The sequence below is a fragment of the Hemitrygon akajei genome, chromosome 11, assembly GCF_048418815.1.
Source record: "Hemitrygon akajei chromosome 11, sHemAka1.3, whole genome shotgun sequence".
In the NCBI taxonomy this organism is placed as follows: domain Eukaryota; kingdom Metazoa; phylum Chordata; class Chondrichthyes; order Myliobatiformes; family Dasyatidae; genus Hemitrygon; species Hemitrygon akajei.
Window position 1 is genome coordinate 77,218,272 of NC_133134.1, and position 26,615 is coordinate 77,244,886.

General features: G+C 48.4%; 1 protein-coding gene across 1 annotated transcript in view; it reads right to left on the reverse strand.

Moving 5' to 3' along the window:
- The window catches only part of dcst1 (DC-STAMP domain containing 1), a 109,266-nt gene that overhangs the window by 60,995 nt on the left and 21,656 nt on the right, over window positions 1-26,615 (reverse strand). Inside the window, exons 7-10 of the mRNA XM_073059915.1 lie at window positions 25,974-26,117; window positions 20,844-20,965; window positions 13,732-13,889; window positions 2,521-2,620 (exon numbers count right to left, since the gene is read on the reverse strand). Of these exons, the coding sequence (XP_072916016.1) occupies window positions 2,521-2,620; window positions 13,732-13,889; window positions 20,844-20,965; window positions 25,974-26,117 (524 nt within the window). The remainder of the gene's footprint in view (window positions 1-2,520; window positions 2,621-13,731; window positions 13,890-20,843; window positions 20,966-25,973; window positions 26,118-26,615) is intronic.

The window sequence follows — 26,615 nt, forward strand, 5'->3', positions numbered from 1 at the left end:
GCAGGCCGTCCTCAAAAACTGAGTGACTGTGCAAGAAGGGGACTAGTGAGGAAGGCCACCAAGAAACCTATGACAACTCTGGAGGAGTTACAAGCTTCGATGACTGAGATGGGAGAGACTGCGCATTCAACAACTGTTGCCCAGGTGCTTCACCAGTTGCAGCTTCATGGGAGAGTGGCAAAGAGAAAGCCACTGTTGAAAAAAAACTCATGAAATCTCAGCTGGAGTTTGCCAGAAGGTGTGTGGGAGACTCTGAAGTCAGCTGGAAGAAGGTTCGAGGATCTGATGAAACCAAAACTGAGCTTTTTGGCCATCAAACTAAATGCTATGTTTGTTGTAAGCCAAACACTGCACATCATCAAAAACACACCATCCCTACCGTGAAACAGGGTGGTGGCTGCATCATGCTGTGGGGATGCTTCACTGCAGCAGACCCTGGAAGGCTTGTGAAGGTAGAGGGTAAAATGAATGAAGCAAAATACAAGGAAATCCTGGAGCAAAACCTGATGCAGTCTGCAAGAGAACTGCGACCTGGGAGAAGGTTTGTTTTCCAGCAAGACAGTGACCCCAAGCATAAAGCCAAAGCTACACTGGAATGGCTTAAAAACAATAAAGTGAATGTCCTGGAGTGTTCAAGGCAGAGTCCAGACCTCAATCCAATTGAGAGATTGTGGCTGGACTTAAAAAGGACTTGACCACACACAATCCCAATGCAATCTGACAGAGTCTGAGCAGTTTTGTAAAGAAGAATGGGGAAAAATTGCAGTGTCCAGATGTGCAAAGCTGATAGAGACCGATCCACACAGACTCAAGGCTGTAATTGCTGTCAAAGGTGCGTCTACTAAATACTGACTTGAAGGGGGTCAATACTTATGCAATCAATTATTTTGTGGTTTATATTTGTAATTAATTTAGATCACTTTGTAGAGATCTGTTTTCGCTTTGACATGAAAGAGTCTTTTGTTGATCAGTGTTAAAAAAAAGCCAAATTAAATCCACTGTGACTCGATGTAAAACAATAAAACGCGAAAATGTCTAGGGATGGGGGGGCGAATTTGAATACCTTTTATAGGCACTGTATATGTCACAATATACAACCCCAAGATTTGTTTTCTTGCCGGCATACACAGTAAAGCCAAGAAACACAATAGAATCAATGAAAGACTGTGTCCAACAGGACGGACAAACAATCAATGTGCAAAGGACAACAAACTGTGGAAATACAAAAGAGAATAAAAATAATACCTGGACCTAAACTTGATGGTGTGGTGTGGGTGCAAAGGCTTCTCTACCTTCGTGCTAATGGCAGCAGTGAGAAGACAGCATGGTTTGCATGGTAGGGGCCATCGATGATGGATTTTGCCTTCTTGAGGTACACACACACACACGTGCAGAGTTCACACGTTCTCCCTGTGAAACCATGGGTTTCCCCAGGTGCTTTGGTGTCCTCCCACATACCAACAATAATTGCACACTACAAATTGCCCTCAAATCAGGTTAGTGGTTAAAAAAAAATGGGTGTTGCTGAGCAGGTGTGAGAGAATATGTTGGAGTAGAGGGAAATATGGCTGGTGGGATTGGTGCTCTGGATTCAAGTACGGAAGCAATGGACCAAAAGGCCTTCACTATCCTTATACAGTACCTATTCTCCATCTCTATTTGTCCTTGGGACTGTGTCCCAGCAGGGTACTTTAGGGTTGTTAAGAAGTTGAGTGTAGTGTATAGTGCAGGTGCTAGAGGTACACAGCGGGTGGACCAGCTTCTGTGGGAAGAGAAGTAGTGTTTTCAATTTTGTGTCGAAGATCAGACCTGCCAAGTATTCCCAGAATGTATTGTTTTCATTGCTGGTTTAAATGGTCCACTCTTGTGTTTATGATTTGCAATCTAAACCATGTGTCGTACAACTACAACAATAGCAATACTTTCCGGACACATCCCTCCCTACTATCAGTCGTATCTACAGAAGGCGCTACCTCAAAAAGATCATCAAAGACCCCCAACATTCAGCCCATGCTATCTTCTCACAGCTCCCATCGGGCAGGAGGTACAGAAGCCTGAAGTCCCACACCACCAGGTTCAGGAACAGCAACCACCCTTCAACCATTCGGTTCTTGAATCAACAGGTACAACCCCGATCACCACCTCGGTACAGAAACACTGTGACCGCTGCTTTGCACCACAATGGACTTTATTTTTGTTCTAGTTGCCTTCTTTCTGGTACAAATTGTGTCTGATTCATGTATAGTTGTGTATCAATTTTGTTCTATATTTTGTTTAGTTTAGTTAGCCATTTGATTACTAATTGAATCAGTTCAATACAAAATTGTGGGCCGAAGGGACTGTCTGAGTGCTATACTGTTGTATGTTTGATTTCTGCTTTTCTTGTAAATGCCGCTTTTCGATGCTATGCGCCGGTGATGCTTTTGCAAGTACGATTTTCATCACACCTGTACTCGGGCAGATAACAACAAACCCGACTTTGATTTTGACCTTGCAGAAACTTCACTCCAGCATGCTTACCATGACCCTGCGCCTGGCATCGATCTGTCGAAAGTACGTACTGATGTAAATATTGTCATAACGGATGTCCTTGTTGAAGTTATAGATGTACAGAAAGGCTCTGGGCACAGAGAATGATTCTGATTATATCCAGTCAGAGAAACAAGTTCAAGTTCAAGCTTACATTTAGTTGTCATCAACCAAGTATGAATATCCTTGAATACACAGCCAAACAAAACAGCATTCCTCCAGGGCCAATGCACAAAACACGAAACCAACAGTCATACACAGCACAATGCACACGCAGCATGTATATGACAGTCACATAAAACATAGAACAAGAACATGGACTATGGAACAGTACAGCACAGGCACAGACCACTCAGCCCACAATATTGTGCCGAGCCAGCTAAAACGCAAATCAAAAACACCCAAACTCTAATCCATCCTACCTACACAATGTCCATATTCCTCCATCTTCCATACATTCATGTGCCTATCCAAACATCTCTTAAAAGCCTTTAATTCACCTCCATCACCACACCAGGTAGTGGCAGCCACCACTGAGTAAAAAACTTACCCCTCACATCCCCCTTGAACCTACCCCCCTTTCACCTTCAATGCATTCCCTCGGGTATCAAACATTTCAACCGTGGGAAACAGATGCACCCTGTCTACCCATACCTCTCATAATCTTGTAAACCTCTAAAAGGTCTCCCCTCAGCCTTCGACGCTCCAGATAAAACAATCCAAGTTTATCCAGCCTCTCATGCCAGCACATGCTCCCTAAACCAGGCAGCATCCTGGTAAACTTCTTCTGCGCCCTCTCTAAAGTCTCAACACCCTTCCTATAGTGGGATGACTAGAACTGTACACAATACTTCAGACGTGGCCTAACCAGAACTTTATAAAGTTGCAACATAACCTCCTGACCTTTGAATTCAATGTCTTAACTAATAAAAACCTTCTTAACCACCTTATCAACCTGTATAGCCACTTTCAAGGAGCTATGAACTTGGATCCCAAGATCTTTCTGCTCAGCAACACTGTTAAGGATCTTGCTCTTAACAATGTACTGTCTCCTTGCATTTGCCCTACCAAGGTGCAACACCTCACATTTATCTGGGTTAAACTCCAACTGACTTTTCTCAGCCCATATCTGCAACTGATCCATATTGTGCTGTATTCTCTGCCAGACTTCTACACTATCCTCAACTCCACCAATCTTGGTTTTATCCACAAATTTACTAACCCACTGTGGTGAACTACCTATACCTGTCTGGACTGCTCCTGTGGCTCCTCCCACAGACCCCTGCTGACTCCTCCCACAGACCCCTGCTGACTGCTCCTGTGGCTCCTCCCACAGACCCCTGCTGACTGCTCCTGTGGCTCCTCCCACAGACCCCTGCTGACTCCTCCCACAGACCCCCTGCTGACTGCTCCTGTGGCTCCTCCCACAGACCCCTGCTGACTCCTCCCACAGACCCCCTGCTGACTGCTCCTGTGGCTCCGCCCACAGACCCCTGCTGACTGCTCCTGTGGCTCCTCCCACAGACCCCTGCTGACTGCTCCTGTGGCTCCTCCCACAGACCCCCTGCTGACTGCTCCTGTGGCTCCTCCCACAGACCCCTGCTGACTGCTCCTGTGGCTCCTCCCACAGACCCCTGCTGACTCCTCCCACAGACCCCCTGCTGACTCCTCCCACAGACCCCCTGCTGACTGCTCCTGTGACTCCTCCCACAGACCCCCTGCTGACTGCTCCCACAGACCCCTGCTGACTCCTCCCACAGACCCCCTGCTGACTGCTCCTGTGACTCCTCCCACAGACCCCCTGCTGACTGCTCCTGTGACTCCTCCCACAGACCCCCTGCTGACTGCTCCCACAGACCCCTGCTGACTCCTCCCACAGACCCTGCTGACTGCTCCTGTGGCTCCTCCCACAGACCCCTGCTGACTCCTCCCACAGACCCCTGCTGACTGCTCCTGTGGCTCCTCCCACTGACCCCCCGCTGACTGCTCCTGTGGCTCCTCCCACAGACCCCTGCTGACTGCTCCTGTGGCTCCTCCCACAGACCCCTGCTGACTGCTCCTGTGGCTCCTCCCACAGACCCCCTGCTGACTGCTCCTGTGGCTCCGCCCACAGACCCCTGCTGACTGCTCCCACAGACCCCTGCTGACTGCTCCTGTGACTCCTCCCACAGACCCCCTGCTGACTGCTCCTGTGACTCCTCCCACAGACCCCTGCTGACTGCTCCTGTGGCTCCTCCCACAGACCCCTGCTGACTCCTCCCACAGACCCCTGCTGATTGCTCCTGTGGCTCCTCCCACAGACCCCTGCTGACTCCTCCCACAGACCCCTGCTGACTGCTCCTGTGACTCCTCCCACAGACCCCTGCTGACTGCTCCTGTGGCTCCTCCCACAGACCCCTGCTGACTCCTCCCACAAACCCTGCTGACTGCTCCTGTGGCTCCTCCCACAGACCCCTGCTGACTCCTCCCACAGACCCCCTGCTGACTTCTCCTGTGGCTCCTCCCACAGACCCCCTGCTGACTGCTCCTGTGGCTCCTCCCACAAACCCCCCTGCTGACTGCTCCTGTGGCTCCTCCCACAGACCCCTGCTGACAGCTCCTGTGGCTCCTCCCACAGACCCCTGCTGACTCCTCCCACAAACCCTGCTGACTGCTCCTGTGGCTCCTCCCACAGACCCCTGCTGACTCCTCCCACAGACCCCCTGCTGACTTCTCCTGTGGCTCCTCCCACAGACCCCCTGCTGACTGCTCCTGTGGCTCCTCCCACAAACGCCCCTGCTGACTGCTCCTGTGGCCCCTCCCACAGACCCCTGCTGACTCCTCCCACAAACCCTGCTGACAGCTCCTGTGGCTCCTCCCACAGACCCCTGCTGACTCCTCCCACAGACCCCTGCTGACTGCTCCTGTGACTCCTCCCACAGACCCCTGCTGACTGCTCCTGTGGCTCCTCCCACAGACCCCTGCTGACTCCTCCCACAAACCCTGCTGACTCCTCCCACAGACCCTGCTGACTGCTCCTGTGGCTCCTCCCACAGACCCCTGCTGACTGCTCCTGTGACTCCTCCCACAGACCCCTGCTGACTTCTCCTGTGGCTCCTCCCACAGACCCCCTGCTGACTGCTCCTGTGGCTCCTCCCACAGACCCCTGCTGACAGCTCCTGTGGCTCCTCCCACTGACCCCTGCTGACTGCTCCTGTGACTCCTCCCACAGACCCCTGCTGACAGCTCCTGTGGCTCCTCCCACAGACCCCCTGCTGACTGCTCCTGTGGCTCCTCCCACAGACCCCTGCTGACTGCTCCTGTGGCTCCTCCCACAGACCCCTGCTGACTGCTCCTGTGGCTCCTCCCACAGACCCCTGCTGACTGCTCCTGTGGCTCCTCCCACAGACCCTGCTGACTGCTCCTGTGGCTCCTCCCACAGACCCCTGCTGACTGCTCCTGTGGCTCCTCCCACAGACCCCTGCTGACTGTGGCTCCTCCCACAGACCCCTGCTGACTGCTCCTGTGGCTCCTCCCACAGACCCCCTGCTGACTGCTCCTGTGGCTCCTCCCACAGACCCCTGCTGACTGTGGCTCCTCCCACAGACCCCCTGCTGACTCCTCCCACAGACCCCCTGCTGACTGCTCCTGTGGCTCCTCCCACAGACCCCTGCTGACTGCTCCTGTGGCTCCTCCCACAGACCCCTGCTGACTGCTCCTGTGGCTCCTCCCACAGACCCCTGTCTGACTGCTCCTGTGGCTCCTCCCATAGACCCCCTGCTGACTGCTCCTGTGGCTCCTCCCACAGACCCCTGCTGACTGTGGCTCCTCCCACAGACCCCTGCTGACTGCTCCTGTGGCTCCTCCCACAGACCCCTGCTGACTGTGGCTTCTCCCACAGACCCCTGCTGACTGCTCCTGTGGCTCCTCCCACAGACCCCTGCTGACTGTGGCTCCTCCCACAGACCCCTGCTGACTGCTCCTGTGGCTCCTCCCACAGACCCCTGCTGACTGTGGCTCCTCCCACAGACCCCTGCTGACTGCTCCTGTGGCTCCTCCCACAGACCCCTGTCTGACTGCTCCTGTGGCTCCTCCCACAGACCCCTGCTGACTGCTCCTGTGGCTCCTCCCACAGACCCCTGCTGACTCCTCCCACAGACCCCCGCTGACTGCTCCTGTGACTCCTCCCACAGACCCCCGCTGACTGCTCCTGTGGCTCCTCCCACAGACCCCCCGCTGACTGCTCCTGTGGCTCCTCCCACAGACCCCCTGCTGACTGCTCCTGTGGCTCCTCCCACTGACCCCTGCTGACTGTGGCTCCTCCCACAGACCCCTGCTGACTGGTCCTGTGGCTCCTCCCACAGACCCCTGCTGACTGCTCCTGTGGCTCCTCCCACAGACCCCCTGCTGACTGCTCCTGTGGCTCCTCCCACAGACCCCTGCTGACTGCTCCTGTGGCTCCTCCCACAGACCCCCTGCTGACTCCTCCCACAGACCCCCTGCTGACTCCTCCCACAGACCCCTGTCTGGACTGCTCCTGTGGCTCCTCCCACAGACCCCTGCTGACTCCTCCCACAGACCCCTGCTGACTGCTCCTGTGGCTCCTCCCACAGACCCCTGCTGACTGCTCCTGTGACTCCTCCCACAGACCCCTGCTGACTGCTCCTGTGGCTCCTCCCACAGACCCCCGCTGACTGCTCCTGTGACTCCTCCCACAGACCCCTGCTGACTCCTCCCACAGACCCCTGCTGACTGCTCCTGTGGCTCCTCCCACAGACCCCCGCTGACTGCTCCTGTGACTCCTCCCACAGACCCCTGCTGACTGCTCCTGTGGCTCCTCCCACAGACCCCCGCTGACTGCTCCTGTGGCTCCTCCCACAGACCCCCTGCTGACTGCTCCTGTGGCTCCTCCCACAGACCCCCGCTGACTGCTCCTGTGGCTCCTCCCACAAACCCCTGCTGACTCCTCCCACAGACCCCTGCTGACTCCTCCCACAGACCCTGCTGACTGCTCCTCTGGCTGCTCCCACAGACCCCTGCTGACTCCTCCCACAGACCCTGCTGACTGCTCCTCTGGCTCCTCCCACAGACCCCTGCTGACTCCTCCCACAGACCCCCTGCTGACTGCTCCTGTGGCTCCTCCCACAGACCCCTGCTGACTCCTCCCACAGACCCCTGCTGACTCCTCCCACAGACCCTGCTGACTCCTCCCACAGACCCCCTGCTGACTGCTCCTGTGGCTCCTCCCACAGACCCCTGCTGACTCCTCCCACAGACCCCCTGCTGACTGCTCCTGTGGCTCCTCCCACAGACCCCTGCTGACTCCTCCCACAGACCCCCTGCTGACTGCTCCTGTGGCTCCTCCCACAGACCCCCTCTGGCTCCTCCCACAGACCCCTGCTGACTGCTCCTGTGGCTCCTCCCACAGACCCCCTGCTGACTCCTCCCACAGACCCCTGCTGACTCCTCCCACAGACCCCTGCTGACTGCTCCTGTGGCTCCTCCCACAGACCCCCTCTGGCTCCTCCCACAGACCCCTGCTGACTGCTCCTGTGGCTCCTCCCACAGACCCCCTGCTGACTCCTCCCACAGACCCCTGCTGACTCCTCCCACAGACCCCTGCTGACTCCTCCCACAGACCCCTGCTGACTCCTCCCACAGACCCCCGCTGACTGCTCCTGTGGCTCCTCCCACAGACCCCCGCTGACTGCTCCTGTGGCTCCTCCCACAGACCCCTGCTGACTGCTCCTGTGGCTCCTCCCACAGACCCCCTGCTGACTCCTCCCACAGACCCCTGCTGACTGCTCCTGTGGCTCCTCCCACAGACCCCCTGCTGACTGCTCCTGTGGCTCCTCCCACAGACCCCTGTATAAAGGCGATTGAGGCCTGATGCCCGGCCTCATTCTCCAGGATGTAGTGTTGTTCATTCTTCCAGTCAATAAAAGCCGATATCTCGCTTCTTACGTCTCAGAGTGAGTTATTGATGGTGCATCACCCACCCAAGTACATATTCATCCAGGTCACTTATAAACATCACAAACAGCTCAGATCCCTGTGGAACTCCACTAATTATAGACCTTCAGCTCTAACAGGTCCCTTTAACCCACCCCTCTGTTGTCTTATGCACAAGCTAGTTCTAAATCCAAACAGCCAATTTGCCGCGGACCACATGCATCTTAATCTTCTAGGTTAGCTCCCATGAGGGACTTTGTCAAATGTCAAATCTCTCTCGTCACATTATCAAAAAAACTCTATCTAGTTGGCAAGGCATGCCCTGCCTCGCACAAAGCCATGATAGCTCTCCCTAAATAAGCCATGGGTTTCCAAATGTTCATATCCCATCTCTAAGAATTTTCTCCAGCAATTTCACTACAACTCACTAGTGTATAGTTCCCAGGATCTTCCCTTGTTCCCTTCTTAGGTAGTGGTACAACCTTGGGCCTCTAGTTTTACTATAGTTCTACTATAGGTAAGCCTATAGTTTCGGCCTGCTCCTGTCCCACCAAACTTGTATCTGCCTTCCTCGACTCAAATTTGTCACCCATAGTTCAGTCCCTCCCTACCTACATCCGGGATACATCCCATGCCCTCCACCTCTTCAATAACTTCCAGCTCCCCGGTCCCGACCGCTTCATTTTCAACATGGATGTCCAATCCTTATACACTTCAATTCCCCATCAAGAAGGCCGTAAAGCCCTCTGCTACTTTCTGAACAATAGACCTCACCAGTTCCCCAACACCACCACACTCCTCAGGTTGGCGGAACTGGTACTCACACTTAATAACTTCTCCGTCGGCTCTTCCCACTTTCTTCAGACCAAGGGTGTAGCAATGGGCACTCACATGGGCCCCAGCTATGCCTGCCTCTTCGTGGGTTATGTGGAACAGTCTATGCTCCTTCTATACTGGTACTGCTCCCCAACTTTTCCTTCGATACATTGATGACTACATTGGTGCTGCTTCCTGCACACATGCTGAGCTCGTCAATTTCATCGACTTTGCCTCTAACTTTCATCCAGCCCTCAAATTCACTTGGTCCATCTCGGACACTCTTGGGACATCTCTCCCCTTTCTTTATCTCTCGGTCTCCATCTCTGGAGATAGACTGTCCACTGACATCTTCCATAAACCCACTGACTCCCATAACTACCTTGATTATACCTCTTCCCACCCTGCCAAATGCAACAATTCTATTCCCTATTCCCAGTTCCTCCGTCTCCACCACATCTGCTCCAAGGATGAGGCTTTCCGTTCCAGGACATCCCAAATATCCTCTTTCTTTAAGAATCATGGTTTCCTTTCTGCCGTCATCAATGATGCCCTCACCCACATCTCCTCCATTTCCCGCACTTCAGACCTCACCCCATCATCCCGTCACCACAACAGGGACAGGGTTCCCCTTGTCCTCCTACCAGCCTCCGGATCCAGCATATTATGCTCCGCAACTTCCGCTACCTTCAACAGGACCCCACCACTAAGGATGTCTTTCCTTCTCTACCCCCTCTGCTTTTCACAGGGATCGTTCCCTCCGCAACTGCCTGGTCCACACATCCCTCCCCACGGATCTCCCACCTGGTACTTATCCCTGCAAGCGTAAGTGCTACACCTGTCCCTACACCTCCTCTCTTACCACCATTCAGGGTCCCAAACAGTCCTTCCAGGTGAGGCAACACTTCACTTGTGAGTCTGTTAGGGTCATCTATTGCATCCGGTGCTCCCGGTGCGGCCTCCTCTACATCGGCGAGACCCGACGCAGATTGGGGGACCGCTTCGCCGAGCACCTCCGCTCCGTCCGTCACAATAGACAGGATCTCCCGGTTGCCACCCACTTCAACTCTCCTTTACATTCCCATTTGGATATGTCCATACATGGCCTCCTCTACTGCCATGATGAGGCCAAACTTCGGTTGGAGGAACAACATCTCATATACTGTCTGGGTAGTCTCCAGCCCCTTGGTATGAACATCGAATTCTCCAATTTCCAGTAATTCCCTCCCTCTCCCTTCCCCATCCCACTTTCACTCTGTCTCCTCTTCTAGCTGCCTATCATCTCTCACGACTCTGCCTTCTTCTACTACCCATAGTGCTTTCCCCTTATATTCTTTCTTCACCTCTCCAGCCTATCCCCTCCCTGCTTCCCCTCCCCCACCCCTTGATCTTTCCTCTGATTGGTTTTCCACCCTCCCCCCACCTTCTTTATAGGGCCCCTGCCCCCCTTCTTTAGTCCTGACGAAGGGTCTCGACCCGAAACGCTGACTGCTCCTTTCAACGGATGCCCAACCTGCTGAGTTCATCCAGCTTTTTTGTACATCTTGATTTGACCACAGCATCTGCAGTACAACCTTAGCCATTCGCCAGTCCTCCAGGACATTGCTGTGGCTAGAGAGGACATGAAGATACTGGTCAAGGGCCCAACAATCTCTTCTTTTGCCTCCTTCAACAACCTGAGGTAAATCCAGTCAGGCCCTAGGGACTTCTCCACCTTCATACACCTTATGAGATCTAACACCTCCTTCTCCATGACCTCTTAATGTCCTAATGTATTTATACAGTCAACACTGATTTCCTGGTCCCCCATTTCCTTTTCCTTGGCAAATACTGAAGCAAAGTACTCATTATGTACCTCATACACCTAAGCAAATAATCCCCCCTTTATCCAACTCCCCCTCCCCTCTTTTACTTTCTCCTCTATATTTTCTAAAACTTCAAAAACCTGGTACATTAAACACCCATTCCTGAGTGGTCCCACCCTCTCCCTAGTTGCACTCTTGCTCTCGATGTATATATAAATGCCTTGGGATTCACCTTAATCCTGCTCACCAAGGACTTTTCATGGCCCCTCCTGGTTTTCCTCATTCCGTTCTTTCATTCTCTTCTGGTTTCTTTATACTCCTCATGTGCCCCGTTTGATCCTGACTTCTGAAGCTTTACACACTTTTCCTTTTCCTTCTGGACTAAATTCAGCACCTCTCTGGACACCCAAAGTTCTCTTCTCTTTCCATCCCCATCCTTCCTTCTAACAGGAACATACCTTTCCTGTACTCTGTGCAGTTGATCTTTAAACACCTTCCACATGTCTGGTGTGGACTTGCCAGAAAAAAAGTTGTTTCCAATTAACGCTTCTTAATTCCTGCCTAATGCCCTTGTTATTTGCCTTACTCCAAGTTAAAACTCTCCCACAAGACCATACCTATCCTTATCTACAGCTGTCCTGAAAGTTAAGGAGCTGTGATCTCTGTTCCCTAACTGTTCACCCGGTGAAAGGTCAGTCAGCTGGCCAGGCTCAGTACCCAACACCAGGCCCAGTATGGCCCCTCCTCTCATTGAAAAGTTCACATGTTGATTTAAGAAATCTTCCTGGATGCACTTAACCCATTCTGCCCCATCTACACCCCTTAGTCTAAGGAGGACCCAGTTTATATTAGGGAAGTTGAAATCCCCATGACATAAACTCTATTATTTTTTCACATTCCCTTAATCTGATTACACATCTGTTCCTCAATGTCCTGGTGGAATTAGAGGGTCTGTAGGACAACCCCACCAGTGTGATTGCACCCTTCCTACTCCTGAGTTCCACCCAAACGGACTTGGTGTCTGCCCCCCCCCCCCCATTATGTCTCCCCGAGAGCTGCTGTCATATTGTCCCTGATCAGCAGTGCAACTCCCTCCCCTCTTCTACCTTCTCCTCCATCTTTTCTAAAACTTCAAACACCTGGTGCACTCATTCCTGTTATATCATACCTACTATTTCGATTTTGCCTTTCTCCTTTCTGTCCCCCTAACTACTGAGTCCCCTATAACAACTGCACTACCTAACTTTCATTTCCTTCGAGTCTCGGAGCCGGCCACAGTGCTAAGCTGCTGCTGTCATGATCTAATAGGTTCACCCCCCCCCCCCCCCACAGAAGTATCCAAAAGGTATACTTGTTACTGATAGGAATGGACACAGGGGAACCCTGCATTGGCTTCTTAATCCCCATACCTCTCCTGGTGTTCACCCATCTACTGTCCAAAGCCTGCAGTATAGGTGTTTCTACAATAACATCTTAAAAACTGACATTATATTATCAAAAATATAATACATCCCAAGCCCCTGAGTGTCACGTTCTGTAGATTGATGATGTATGGATGCTGTCAGCACAGGGAAATATAGAAAGGGAATAGTACGGATGGGTTGCTTGGAAAATTCATATATCAGCTAAATTACTTCCTTGTAAATGGTGTATAAAATCATTGTGTTTAACCATAGTGAACGGTTGTTTGACAGGAGGGGTCATTTCAAACAGACTACTGTGTAACCTTAATCTTGTTAACAATCAAAATTGGTAGTAGTCCAATACTGTATTCGCAATGGTTATAGGATAGACTTCGCCGGCACAAAACTACTGGGCCACGCCAATGGCTTTGGGACTGCTTGGTAAAGGAAGCCATTGAAATACAACTAGAGGAAAAGAATTTTAACAAAGAAGTATGTCTTGCTCTATGTAAGAACTAGAATTCAATTGTAAGCAAGGTGGGAGAGTGGAAACCTGATTGGATGAGGACTAACCATCAGGAGGGATGGCCTATGGGGGTATAAATACCACTGGACTAGACTTAATTGGGCACCATCCCTGAAGAAGATGGCAGAGTTTGTCATTGAAATGTCGGTTATAATTGATACATGCATACACACAAATAAAATACACACATGCATACACACTCAAATTCACATATAGACATACATACACTTTCAAATGCAGACACACACATGCCTGCACACTCACACACACATGCATACATACAGTCAAACTCACACTTACATACACACTCAAACTCACATCTACATGCATACAGATACACAGACACACACAAGACACGTGCAAGGCTCTCAAGAAGATACACACACACACACACACACAGACGCAGGAAGACAGACACACACACACACTCACACACAGACGCAGGAAGACAGACACACACACACACACACACACACACACACACACACACACACACACACACACACACACACACACACACACACACACACACACACAGTGCTGGAGATCAATAGATCAATATTGAACTCAGATCTCTGGAGAGATGAGGCAGTGGATTCTACCTCCTGCACTGGGCCACCCCACTCCTCCTCGCCCTGGGCTGAGGACAGTTCCTCTCCGTCTGACCTCATGGGCTTTAAACAATTTTGTTGTAGAAACGAGGCCACAACAGTACACTTACGAGATAAAGAGGATGAAAAAATAGAACGATATCAATAGCTTGATCACAGAAATGAATTTCTCCAAGAGGGTTCTCTTCTTCAATAGCTCTTCATGCACAGTCTGAGTAATTTCAGCCCTGGTTAGATTGGCTCCAATTACAGACTCCTGCTCTGTTTTCTAAATGGTGGAGAGGAGATGAACAGAGTACAATCTTATGTCAGGAGATCTATGCAAGGTGTCCATAAATCATCAAGAGGCATGCTGGGAAGAAAGACAAACAGGAAGGAGGCCAATTTATCCATTGCCTGCATAGCTAACATGGTGGAGGAGGTCAATAAAGTTCTGATGGAAAGTCCTGAATCTGAACCATAGATTCTGTTTCATTTTCTGTTTTGCTTTTTTTCATTGGTTTAGCTGAGAAGTGGACTAAGTTCCATTGGGACTGAGTTCAGTAGGAGCGAATGGGAAGGAGTGGGGTCCATTGGGACCGAGTTCAGTTGGAGTGAATGTGAAGGAGTGGGGTCCATTGGGACTGAGTTCAGTTGGATTGAATGTGAAGGGGTGGGGTCCATTGGGACTGAGTTCAGTTGGAGTGAATGTGAAGGAGTGGGGTCCATTGGGACTGAGTTCAGTTGGAGTGAATGGGAAGGGGTGGTTTCATTGGGACTGAGTTCAGTAGGGGTGAATGGGAAGTGGTGCTCCCATTGGGACTAAATTCTGTAGGAGTGAATGGGCAGGGGTAGGGTCCATTGGGTGTGTGGACTTTGGGAGTGAATTGGAAGAGGTGGGATCAATCAGGAGTGTGGGTAGTGGGAGAGAGTGGTGTCTCATTGGGAGTGTAGCTGATGAGAGTGAATGAGAAAGGGTGGGGCCTATTGGGAGTGCGGACAGTGGGAGTGAATAGATAGGGATGGGATTCCATTGAGACTGTGGATGATGGGATGTGAATGGCCATTTTTTTCCACAATAATAATAATAAATTATTTATAGTGTAGTGTTCATACAAATGATGTAGTTAGAAGTACTTTATAATGGAATAAAGAAATAAATGACCTCATACCCTGTAGCTCCCTTTATTTCACTATAATGCTGATGCATCTGATTTTGCCTTCATCCTCTCAAACTGCATGGAGAATTCTATCAGATCATGATCACTACCTCCAAAGGATTCCTTTACCTTAAACGCAGGATAGATCCATCCCAAAGAAGTATTTAACAGGAGAATGATGCAACTAAAAGCAGCATTAAAGGAAAAGAAAGGGTATATAATGGTACAAAATTTACTGGGAAGTTAGGGGATTGGGAAGCTTTTTAACAAAACACCAGAAGGCAACTAGAAAAGCCATGAGGAGAGAAAAGAACTAAGAAGATAAGCAAGTCAATAATATCAAAGAGAAGACCAAGGGTTTTTTTTCAGATAAATCAACAGTAAAAGAAAGGCGAGAGTGGACATTGGACTGTTGGAAAATGGCACCAGAGAGGAATTAATGGGGGACAATTTCAGTAAGTATTTTGCATCCGTCATCACTGTGGAAGACAGCAGCAGTATGCCAGACATTCGAGATTGTCAGGGGGGCAAAGTGAGTGTGGGTGCTGTTACTAAGGAGAGGGTGCTTGGGAAACTGAAAGGTCTGAAGGTAGATAAGTCACCTGAACCAGATGGACTACAACCCAGGGTTCTGAAAGAGGTAGCTGAAGAGATTGTAGAGGCATTAGTAATGATCATTTCAAGGATCACTAGATTCTGGAATGGTTCTAAAGGAAAAATACAAATGTCACTCCACTCTTTAAGAAGGGAGGGAGGTAAAACACAGGAAACTATAGGCCAGTTAGCCTGACCTCAGTGGTTGGGAAGATGCTGGAGTCCATTATTAAGAATGAGGTTTCTGGGTACTTGGAGGCACATAAGGCCATAAGATACAGGAGCAGAATTAGGCCATTTGGCCCATTGGGTCTGCTCTGCCATTCATCATGGCTGATCCAATTTTCCTGCCAGCCCCAATCTCTTGCCTTCTCCCCTCATCCCTTCATGCCCTGACCAATTAAGAATTTATCATCCTCTGGCTTAAATATACATAAAGACTAAGTCTCCACAGCTGCTTGTGACAAAGAATTCAACAGACTCACCTCCCTTTGGCTAAAGAAATTCCTCCTCGGATTTGTTCTAAAAGGATGCCCCTCTAATCTGAGTCCTCTGGTCTTAGACTCCACTACCATAGGAAACATCCTTTCTACATCCACTCTGTCAAGGCCTTTCACCATTCGATAAGTTTCATTGAGATCACCCCTTGTTCTTCTGAATTCTAGTGAATACAGGCCCAGAGCCATCAAACGCTCTTTATATGACAAGGCATTCAATCCTGGAATCATTTTTGTGAACCTTCTTTCAACCCTCTCCAGTTTCAGCACATCCTTTCTGAGATAAGGGGCCAAACCCTGCTCACAGTGCTCCAAGTGAGGCCTCACCAGTGCTCTGTAAAGTCTCAACATCACATCCTTGCTTTTATATTCTAGTCCTCTTGAAAGGAATGTTAACATTGCATTTGCCTTCCTCACCACACACTTAACCTTCAAAATAACCTTTACAGAATCCTCCAGAATGACTCCCAAGTCCCTTTGCACCTCAGTTCTTGTATTTTCTCTCCATTTAGAAAATAGTCAATTCTTTCATTTCTTCTACCAAAGTGCATGACCATACACATCCCAACACTGTATTCCACCTGCCATTTCTTTGTCCATTCTCCTAATCTGTCTAAGTCTTTCTGGAGCCTCTCTACTTCCTCAAAACTACCTGCCCTTCCATCTATCTTCCAATCACCTTCAAGCTTTGCAACAAAACCAACAAGTCCATCATCCAAATCATTGGTATATAATGTAAAAGAAAAATCGGTCCCCTGTGAACACCACTAGTCACTGGCAGCCAACCAGAAAATACTCCCTTTATTCCCACTCTTTGCCTCCTGGCAATCAGCTACTGCTTTATTCATGCTAGAAACTTCCCTGTAGTACCATGGTCTCATAGCTTGTTAAGCAGCCTCATGTGTGACACCTTGTCAAAGGCTTTCTGAAAATCCAAGTGAACATCATCAATCAATTGTCCTTTCTCTATCGTGCTTACTATTTCTTCAAAGAATTCCAACAGATTTGTCAGGCAAGATATTCCCTTGAGGAAACCATGCTGACTACAGCCTATTTTAACATGTGCCTCCAAGTACCCTGACACCTCATCCTTAATAATATGGTAACTTCACAAACTTCATCACTCTAATACCTGGAACTTCCACCATACTGATAGTGTCTTCCACAGTGAAGACTGACACAAAATACTTATTCAGTTCATCACCATTTCGTTCTCCCCCATTACTACCTTGTCAACATCATTTTCCTGTGGTCTGATATTTACTCTTGCCTCTCTTTTATACTTTATGTATCTGAAGAAATGTTTGGTATCCTGTTTAATATTATTAGCTAGCTTACTTTCATATTCTGTCTTTACCTTTTTTTAGTTGCCTTCTGTTGGTTTTTTAAAACTTCTTAATTTTCTAACTTCCCACTAATTCTTGCTCTATTATATGGTATTTGGCTTTTATGTTGGCTTTGACTTCTCTTGTTAGCTACAGTTGTGTCATCTTTCCTTTAGAATACTTCTTCCTCTTTGGGATGTACATATCCTGTGCCTTCCAAATTGCTTTCAGAAATTCCAGCCATTGCTGTTCTGCTATCATCCCTGCCGGTGTCCTTTTCCAATCAATTCTGGCCAGCTCCTCTGTCATGCCTCTCTAATTCCTTTCACTCCACTGTAATACTGATACATCTGGCTTCAGTTTCTAATTCTCAAATTTCAGGGTGAATCCCCTAAAGGTTCTTTTACCTTAAGCTCTCTAATCAATTCTGGTTCATTGCACAACACCCAATCCAGAGTAGCTGATCCATTGGTGGGCTCAACCATGAGCTGCACTAAAAAGCCATCTCATAGGCACTCTAGAATCCAGCACCAACCTGATTTTTCCAATCTACCTACATATTGAAGTCCCTCATGACTATCATGCATTTTCTATCTCCCATTATAATTTGTATACTACATCCTTACTACTGTTTGGGGATCTGTATACAACTCCCATCAGGGTCTTTTCACCCTTGTAATTCCTTAGCTCTAACCACAATGATTCAACATCTTCCGACCATATGTCACCTCTTTCTAATGATTTGGTTTCATTTTTTACCAACAGAGCATCGCTGTTCCCTCTGTCTTCCTGCCTGTCCTTTCAATACAATGTGTATCCTTGGACATTAAGCTCCCAGCTATAATCTTCTTTCAGCCGCGATTCAGTGATGCCTACAACATCATACCTACCAATCTGCAACTGTGTTTCAAGTTCCTCTATCTTATTCTGTATACTGCACACATTCAAATATAACACCTTAGTCCTGTATTCACCTGGTTTTAATTTTGATCACCTTTTACTTTGCAACTCATCCTGTTTGCCCTATCAACAGCCTCTCCTCACTACACACTGCCTCTGTCTGTAAACCAGCTACCTCATCTTCAGCTCTATTATCCACCTTTCCTGAGCTTTCTGCATTGAAATACAGGCAGTTCAGGACACTAGCCGCACCATGCTCAACCGTTTGATTCCCAACTTTGTCTGAGGTCTTACCAACATCTGCCTCTACAACCGCTCCACGAACTGTTCTGGTGCTCTGGTTCCCATCCCCCTGCAACTCCAGTTTAAACCCGACCTGCTGAGTTCATCCAGCTCTTGTATGTGTTGATTTGACCACAGCATCTGCAGTGTACTTTGTGTCTAGTTTAAACCCCACTGAGCAGCATTAACAAACCTTACTACTAGAATATTACTGCACCCTCCAGTTCAGGGGTAAATTGTACCTTCTAAATCAGTCCCACCTTGCTTGGTAGAGAGCCCAATGATCCAAGCATCTTTTGCTCTCCCTCCTACACCAACTCCTTAGCCACATATCACACTGTTTAATCTTCCTAGGTCTGAACTCACTAGCACGTGGCAGAGGTAACAATCCTGAGATCACAACCCTGGAGGTCCTGACCTTTATTTAGCACCTAACTCCATAAACTCCCTATGCAGAACCTCATCCTGCCCATATTACTGATAGGAACATGAACCATGACTTCTGGCTGTTCACCCACCCACTTAAGAATGCTGAGGACTTGATCCAGAACACCTGTCACCTGGGAGGCAAGATACCACTTGAGAATCTCATTCTTGCCCACTGAATCTCCTGTGCGTTCCCCTAACTAACAAATCCCCTATCCACTTCTTCCCCCTTCCCATCTGAGTCAGAGGTAGACTCGGTGCCAGAGACCTAACCACTGTGACTTTCCTCTGTTAGGTCAATTCCCCCCCCCCCCCCAACAGTATCCAAAGGTTGTTGAGGGGGAGAGCCATAGAGGTACTCTGGACTGGCTCCTTGACCCTTTTTCCCTTCCTGACTCAGTCTCAGCACGTGATAAATAGGCAAAAGTAGACAAGGTTTCCTTCAGGAGAAATGTTTTCTGACAAGTTTGTTGGAATTCTTTGAGGAAGTAACAGGCAAGGTAGACAAAGGTAGATGCTCTTTACCTGGATTTTCAGAAGGCCTCTGACAAGGTGCCACACAAGGGTGCTAAACAAGTTAAGATCCATGTATTACAGGAAAGATAGCTGCTAGTGACTAGTGGTGTTTCACAAGGGTTGGTGTTGGAACTGTTTCTTTTCACATTATATGTCAATGACCTGGATGATGGAATTGAATGACTTTGTGGCCAAGCTTGCAGACAATACAAAGATAGGTGGAGGAGCAGGTAGTGTTGAGGAAGCAGGGAATCTGCAGAAGAACTTAGACAGATTAGGAGATTGGGCGAAGGAGTGGCAGATGGAATACAGTGGAGGGAAGTGTATAGTCATGCACTTTGGTAGAAGGTGTAAAGGTGTGGAGTATTTTTTAAACTGGGAACAAATTCAGAAATCAGAGGTGCAAAGAGACTTGGGAGACCTTGTAGAGCAGGGGTTCCTATCCTGGAGTCTACAGACCCCTCAGTTAATGGTAAGGATCCGTGGCATAAAAAAAGATTGGGAACACCTGATATAGAGAATTTCCTAAAGCAGCTGTTCCCAAACTGGAATCCATGGACCCCTTGCTTAATGGCATTGGTCCGTGGCATAAAAAAGGTTGGGAACCCCTGCCCTAAAGGTTAACTTGCAGGTTGAGCCAGTGATAGAGAAAACAAATGCAATGGTAGCATTCATTTCAAAAGAACTAGAATATAAAGCTGAAGTTTTATAGTAAGACCACACTTAGAATATTGTGAGAAGTTTTCAGCCCCATTTCTAAGAAAGGATGAGTTGGCATTGACAAGAGTGCAAAGGAGGTTTACGAGAGTGATCCCCAGGAATTAAAATACGAGGGGCATTTGATGACTCTTGTCCTGTACTCACTGGAGTTTAGAAGAATGAGGGAGGATGTCATTGGAACCTATCGAATATTGAAAGGCCTATACTGAGTGGACGTGCAGAGGATGCTTCCTATAGTGGGGGAGTCTAGGGTTAAAGGACACAACCTCAGAATACAAGGATGTCCCTTTAGAACAGAGATGAAGAGGAATTGCCTTAGCCAAAAAGTGGTGAATCTGTGCAACTTATTGCCATGGACAACTGTGGAAGCCGATTTATTGGGTGTATTTAAAATGAAGATTGATTAGTCAGGGTTTTAAATGTTGCAGGGAGAAGGCAAGAGATTAGGGTTGAGAGGGTTTATAAATCAGTCATGATGGAATGGTGGAGCATACTCAATGGGTCAAATGACCTAATTCTGGTCCTATGTCTTATGATCTTAAAAATGAAAGTAAGCTACGCCTGGACAAGCAGTAGAATCACCAAGGCACAGATGGCCAAGGACCCAACATGAGGTAAATGGGGTTAGTATAGGTGAGTGAAATGGTCAGCATGGACAATGTGGGCTGAATGGCCTGTTATTGTGCTTATCTCTGTGACCATGACACCATTGTTCCAAGGGTGGACAATAAATGTTGGGCTCCTTGGCAACCCTTATGTGATGACTGCATGACTGGTGATGGGAGTTGTCCACCCACACATTTCAGATGCAAACAATACGTACATTGACAGCCATTTCAGCAGTGAAGTCCTGGTTTAGCTTCTCCACTGAGCCATTAACTTTATCATAGAGTTGGCCAAAGTTAGAGTCCACTGGGATCCGGTCCTTGCACCAAGGGTTCATCACTGCAACAGGAGAGTCAGCACAATTACTCCCAGGACAACACACTCAGATAATGCTCAGCTGTGGACTGAAATTCCCTCTAAAAACACACTCCTGCAGTCAGGCACAGAATGAAACTCTCTCTACACTGTGCCCATCACATATTCCTGGAATCAGAGATGAGTGAAGCTCCCTCCACACAGTCCTGTCACACACTCACAAACAAGAGAAAATCTGGAGATGCTGGAAATCTGAGCGACACACACAAAATGCTGGAGAAACTCAACAGGCCAGGCAGCATCTAGGAAAAGTGCACAGTTGACGGTCGACTGTATTCTTTTCCTAGATGCTGCCTGACTGGCTGAGTTCCTCCAGCATTTTGTGTGTGTTGCCCATCACGCACTCCCGGAGTCAGACACAGATTGAAGATCTCTCCACACCGTCCCATCACACATTCCCAGGGTCAGTTACAGAGTGAGGCTCTCTCCACACTGTCCCATCACACACTCCCGGGGTCAGACACAGAGTGAAACTCCCTCCACACTGTCCCATCACACACTCCCGGGGTCAGACACAGAGTGAAGCTCCCTCCACACCGTCCCATCACACACTCCCGGGGTCAGACACAGAGTGAAACTCCCTCCACACTGTCCCATCACACACTCACTACTGGGGCTGGTGGGTCCTGGAGATTGGTGGCGGAGGGATCTGGCCAGGCAGACCGTCTGGCAATGTTTAGGGGTATGCCTGTGCCTGGGTAACCATTGAGTGGGAACACGTGCTGTCCACAGCGACCATAGAGGTGTTCTGGGACCGTTGGGCTCCGCGGGGGATTAGTGCCATCATTCACAGAGATGGAAACATTTTAGTTTAATGTGGTATGTCTAGTGGTTGTGCAGTAATTGTGTTCGTCACTGGATTGTATATATTGGAACACTGAATTTGTAATAAAAGAACATGGCATTTTGCAAAATCGCACATGGTAGGCTGGTTCAGGTGGTTTATATATATATCTGGGATCCATGGCAAGCTGGCAAATTTGATCCAAACTTGGTTTGATGATAGGAGGCAAAGGGTGGTATGGAAAGAAGTTTGTCTGTTTTCCTGTAACTACAGATATTGGTGTCAGAACCGTGTGGTGTGTGATATATATTAATGACTCAAGTGTGAACATAGGAAGTAGCATTGGTAAGTTTGTAAATGACACAAAGGTTGTGGGTGTTGTGGATCACCGAGGAACATTGTCCAAGGTAACAACAGAAAATGGACCAGGTAGAAAGTTGAGTGGAGTGTTTGCAGATGGAATTTATTGCTGACAAATATGAGGTGATGCACATCGGGAAGTCTGATAGTAGTCAGCCAAGTACAGTGAATGGTGGGGTGCTACTGTATGTTGATGAACAGAGAGACCTCAGAGAGTCCATAGTTCCTTGAAAGTGCCAAACACCAATAGACAGTATGGTGCTTTTTGGGTTGGTTGAGGCCCTGGTTAACCATAAGTGTTGCGTCCTATCTGCCTACGTGATACACAAGCCAGGGCAATACGATATGGAGAGCAAGCTGTTGCCCACGCAGCAGGCTGCCCCTCTCCACACAGCTGATGAATCCAAAGGAATGGCTGAGATCGATACAATTTGACACCAGTGGTTTTGCAGGAATTGCCAAACAGCATTGATCTCAATGTAGGACTGCCATAGTGACTCCAGTTTGATTTTTCGCTCGAGATTTACTCCCGAAGCCTTCCCCATGAGTGGGCATAGCTGCAAGGCAGCGGAGGTTTGAAGTTAGTTTTCTTTCTCCTAGATGAGCTTCAACCATGGCTGACGAGCCCCCTCTGTCAAAAGTGACCAGTTTCAAGGCACCAGTAGCCCACCTTGCCCCTTCTCCTGTCAACAGAAATGGTTCCATTGGCTTTAGTAGCTAAACCATACTGAAGGTATTGGAGTATAAAAGTTGCATTGTTTGCTGTGTAACCAAAACTATGTAGTCAGCTTTGAACTTGCTATTTGCTATGCATGTATCCAATTTAGTAGGAGAATGAAATCTTAAGAATGTAGATTATAATGGTGTGTTAATGAGAGGTAGCTAAGAGATGTAGATTAGAACATGATTAAGTCAATGGATAGAAACAATAGGGACAATGATGTACGTGAGGTACGTGTAATATGCAACTATAGATCAATTACATATGCTAATGCAACTGGACCAGGAGATTGCTATAAAAAATGCTATGTACAAGGATCGGTGGGCAATCAGCGACTAGCTCAATGACTGTCTCAGCTTTGATTTGCAAATTAAAGTTTAACCCTTCTTGAAGAATCTTCTGCGTCTCCTGGTCATTTGTGAGGCACGAAAAACCACGACAAAGGCCAGTAGCTGGACAACCTAAACCTGAACGTGGAGAAGACAAAGGAAATCATTGTGGTCTTCAGGAAGGTGCAGACAAAACATCTCCCTCTGCAAATACATGGCTCCTCCATAGAGAGAGTTAAGTGCACCAAGTTCCTGACACTTCACATCACAGGTGACCTCATGTGGTCCCTTAATATCACCTCCCTGAACAAGAAGATACAGCAATACCTCCACTTCCTAAGAAGATTGAGGCAAGCAAGGCTACCACCTCCCCATCACAGAAGCTCCATTGAGAGCATCTTGACAAGTTGAATCTCCATCTGGTATGAGAGCAGCCAAGTGATGGACCAGAAGTCCCTACAAAGGGCTGAGAGGATCATAGGGGTCTCCTTACCATCCATCGGGGATATTTATCAGGCACACTGTGTACGCAGGGCCCTTAGCATTACTAAGGATCCCGCCCATCCATCCGGCATTCTCTTTAACTTCCTACCATCAGACAGGAGACTCTGATGCATAAAAACAAGAACGGTCAGGATGGGTAACAGTTTCTTCCCTCAGGCTATTGGGCTTTTGAACTCTCTGCCAAAGTGTCACTGGTTAATCTGTTCTGTACCTTACAATATTGAATACTACACACTTTAGTTTGTTATTTGTGTGTGATTCAGGTGCAGGTTTTACCGTAGCTTCACAAGTTATTGTGTGTTATGTGCTTTACACCTAGGTTCAGAAAAATGTTATCTTGTTTCTATATACATTGTATGGTTATTCAGTATATGTTAAATGTCAATAAACTTGGCTTGACAGTTATCAGAGGCTATTTGAGGCCCACACTAATGGGAACATTTAATAAGTAGTAGGAGCTTGACCCCACAACCACCACTCCCCCAACGCACCAGCTACGACACCTTAAGAACTATCTTATATTGAAGCATACAATATACGAGTTGGGGCGTTATATTGCTACTTTACAAAATTCTGGTTAGGCTGCACTTGGATTATTGTGTGCAATCTTGTCACCACACTATAGGAAGGAGTGGAAAGAGTGTAAAGAAAATTCACTAGGATGGTGCCTGGATCAGAGGAGGCTTGGGAGTGATCAATAGGGGTATATAAGATTATAAGTGGTATACATGTAAGAATAGAGGCATATAAAAGGCAGATTGTTAGAATCTTTTTCCTGTGGTAGGGTATCAAAATTAGGAGGCATAGCTTTAATGTAACTTCTCCATTGACTGTCCCAAGCCCGGCAAAGAAAGGACATGGGGCTACCAACCCCGTCCCATAAAAGCCCAGACTCCAAACACTTGTAAGGGGTTTCTTCTTTTATGTTACTGCTAAGGCTAATAAAATGGCTTATTTGTTATGTTAATAGTAAAAATGCTTCTTTGTTATGGTAACTGGTGAGAGAGTGCTTTCTCTCGCAGCTTGTTTGGCTTATAATTGTTGATAACGAAAATTGTATTCACTTGTTAACCAATTGGGATAGATGTTATTCTTTCTTGTGGGGCTATAAGCTTGTGTTGTGCGGCCTTTTGGGGAAACGGCGCGAGGGGGGTTAGAGGGAGAAGACGCGATGTTGTAAGCTGGGCAACCCCGAGTGGGGGGGGGGGGGGGGTCTGAGGCCCAGGGTTTTCGGCGAGGAGAGGAGACGAGGACAGATTCGTGTGGAGCGTCTGGTCGATCACCGTGGTTGGTCCCAGGCGGTGGGTCGAGGAGGTCAGAGGAGATTAAATGGTGGCAAGAAGACTTCGTTAACTGAGCTCCAACGGTTGTGCACAAAGTGGTTGTACTTTGATAAATTTGGCACCTTTTACTTTTTCCTTTTATGTTGTATCTCTATTAAGTACATAGCTCCAGTAAGATCTATAAAGTGTAATCATTTAATCACATATGGTGTACTGTCTGTTATTGGGCGGGGTGGGGACGTCACACAGCATCCACACAAGCTGATTACCCAGTTTGGCGGGGCCGAAGGCTGCTCCCCATAGACGGAAGCGAGCTGAGCGAACCTGAGGCGACCCAGGGGGTTACACACTAATAGACTCCAAAGGCTCATCCCTAGGAGAGGAGGCATCTTTGAAGATGGGCTACACCCGGGGACAACTTGAAAGACTGGCCCAGGACAGAGGACTCTGTTGAGCTGCTGAGTAGGGGTGATGGCTTAAGTAAGCAAGCATAGGTTTAAGGTTCAATTTACTTTACAGAGAAAAATGTTGATATCTGGAATCAACTGCCAGAGGTGATGTTAGATTTAGATGCAATTGCTGTGTTTAAGAAACATTTACACAATTACTCAAATAGGCAAGGTAGAGAGGAAGACATGAGGAAATCTGCAGATGCTGGAAATTCAAGCAACACACACAAAATGGTGGTGGAACGCAGCAGGCCAGGCAGCATCTATAGGAAGAAGTCCTGACGAAGGGTCTCGGCCCAAAACGTCGACAGCACTTCTTCCTATAGATGCTGCCTGGCCTGCTGCGTTCCACCACCATTTTGTGTGTGTCGGTTGAAGGTAGAGAGGATGCAAAATTAATGGCGACAGGAAGGAATAGTGTAAAGGTTTAAAAAGGTCAGCATGGTTGTGATGGGGCAAAAGGCCTGTTACCACTCACATGCCAGGAGTACGCAAGGTGGTGATTGGAGAGGTATTGGTGATAAAGCTGATGGTAACCTTACCTTTCATGATGTTACACATAAAATCGAATACCATCGGGACGCAGAAGAGGTGGTTGAAGATAGGGATAGGTATTTTGTCGAGGCACGCTATGTGTTTCGTCTCGAACCACAGCTTGCAACGACGGATCGCTTTTGTAACAATGACTGCAGTGAAAGAAAGATTGCATTTTACTCTCTGCTGCCCCTCCAAACCCCGGCTTGTGCACTGAGAGTAGACGACAGTCTAAACACAGCAGGATGCCAGGAGGAGCAAAATTTTGTTCCTTGACCAATTTTTGTTGGGGGGAGGCGAGTGTTATAGCCCCAGGAGAAACACCCCTCCCTGCTTGTCTTCTTGCAGTTTATGGGATCACACTCTCCCAGCTTAGAGGGCTTGTGGTTCAAAGTCATTCCCTTCCTCAAGTCCTCCCCTCCCACTGTGGTGCTCCACCCTCACTACCCCTCACACTGTAATGCACTTCTTTCTCATCACCCATCCCATAGCGTGGTGTTCCTCCCTCACCACCCCTCCCACAGTGTGGAGCTCCCTGCTCACTACCCGTCCTGTAGCGCAGTGTTTCCTCCTCATTGCCCTCCCCACATAGCACACCTCCTTCATCTCCCCTCCAGTGACTTTCCCTCCTCACTGCCCCTCCCTGTCAT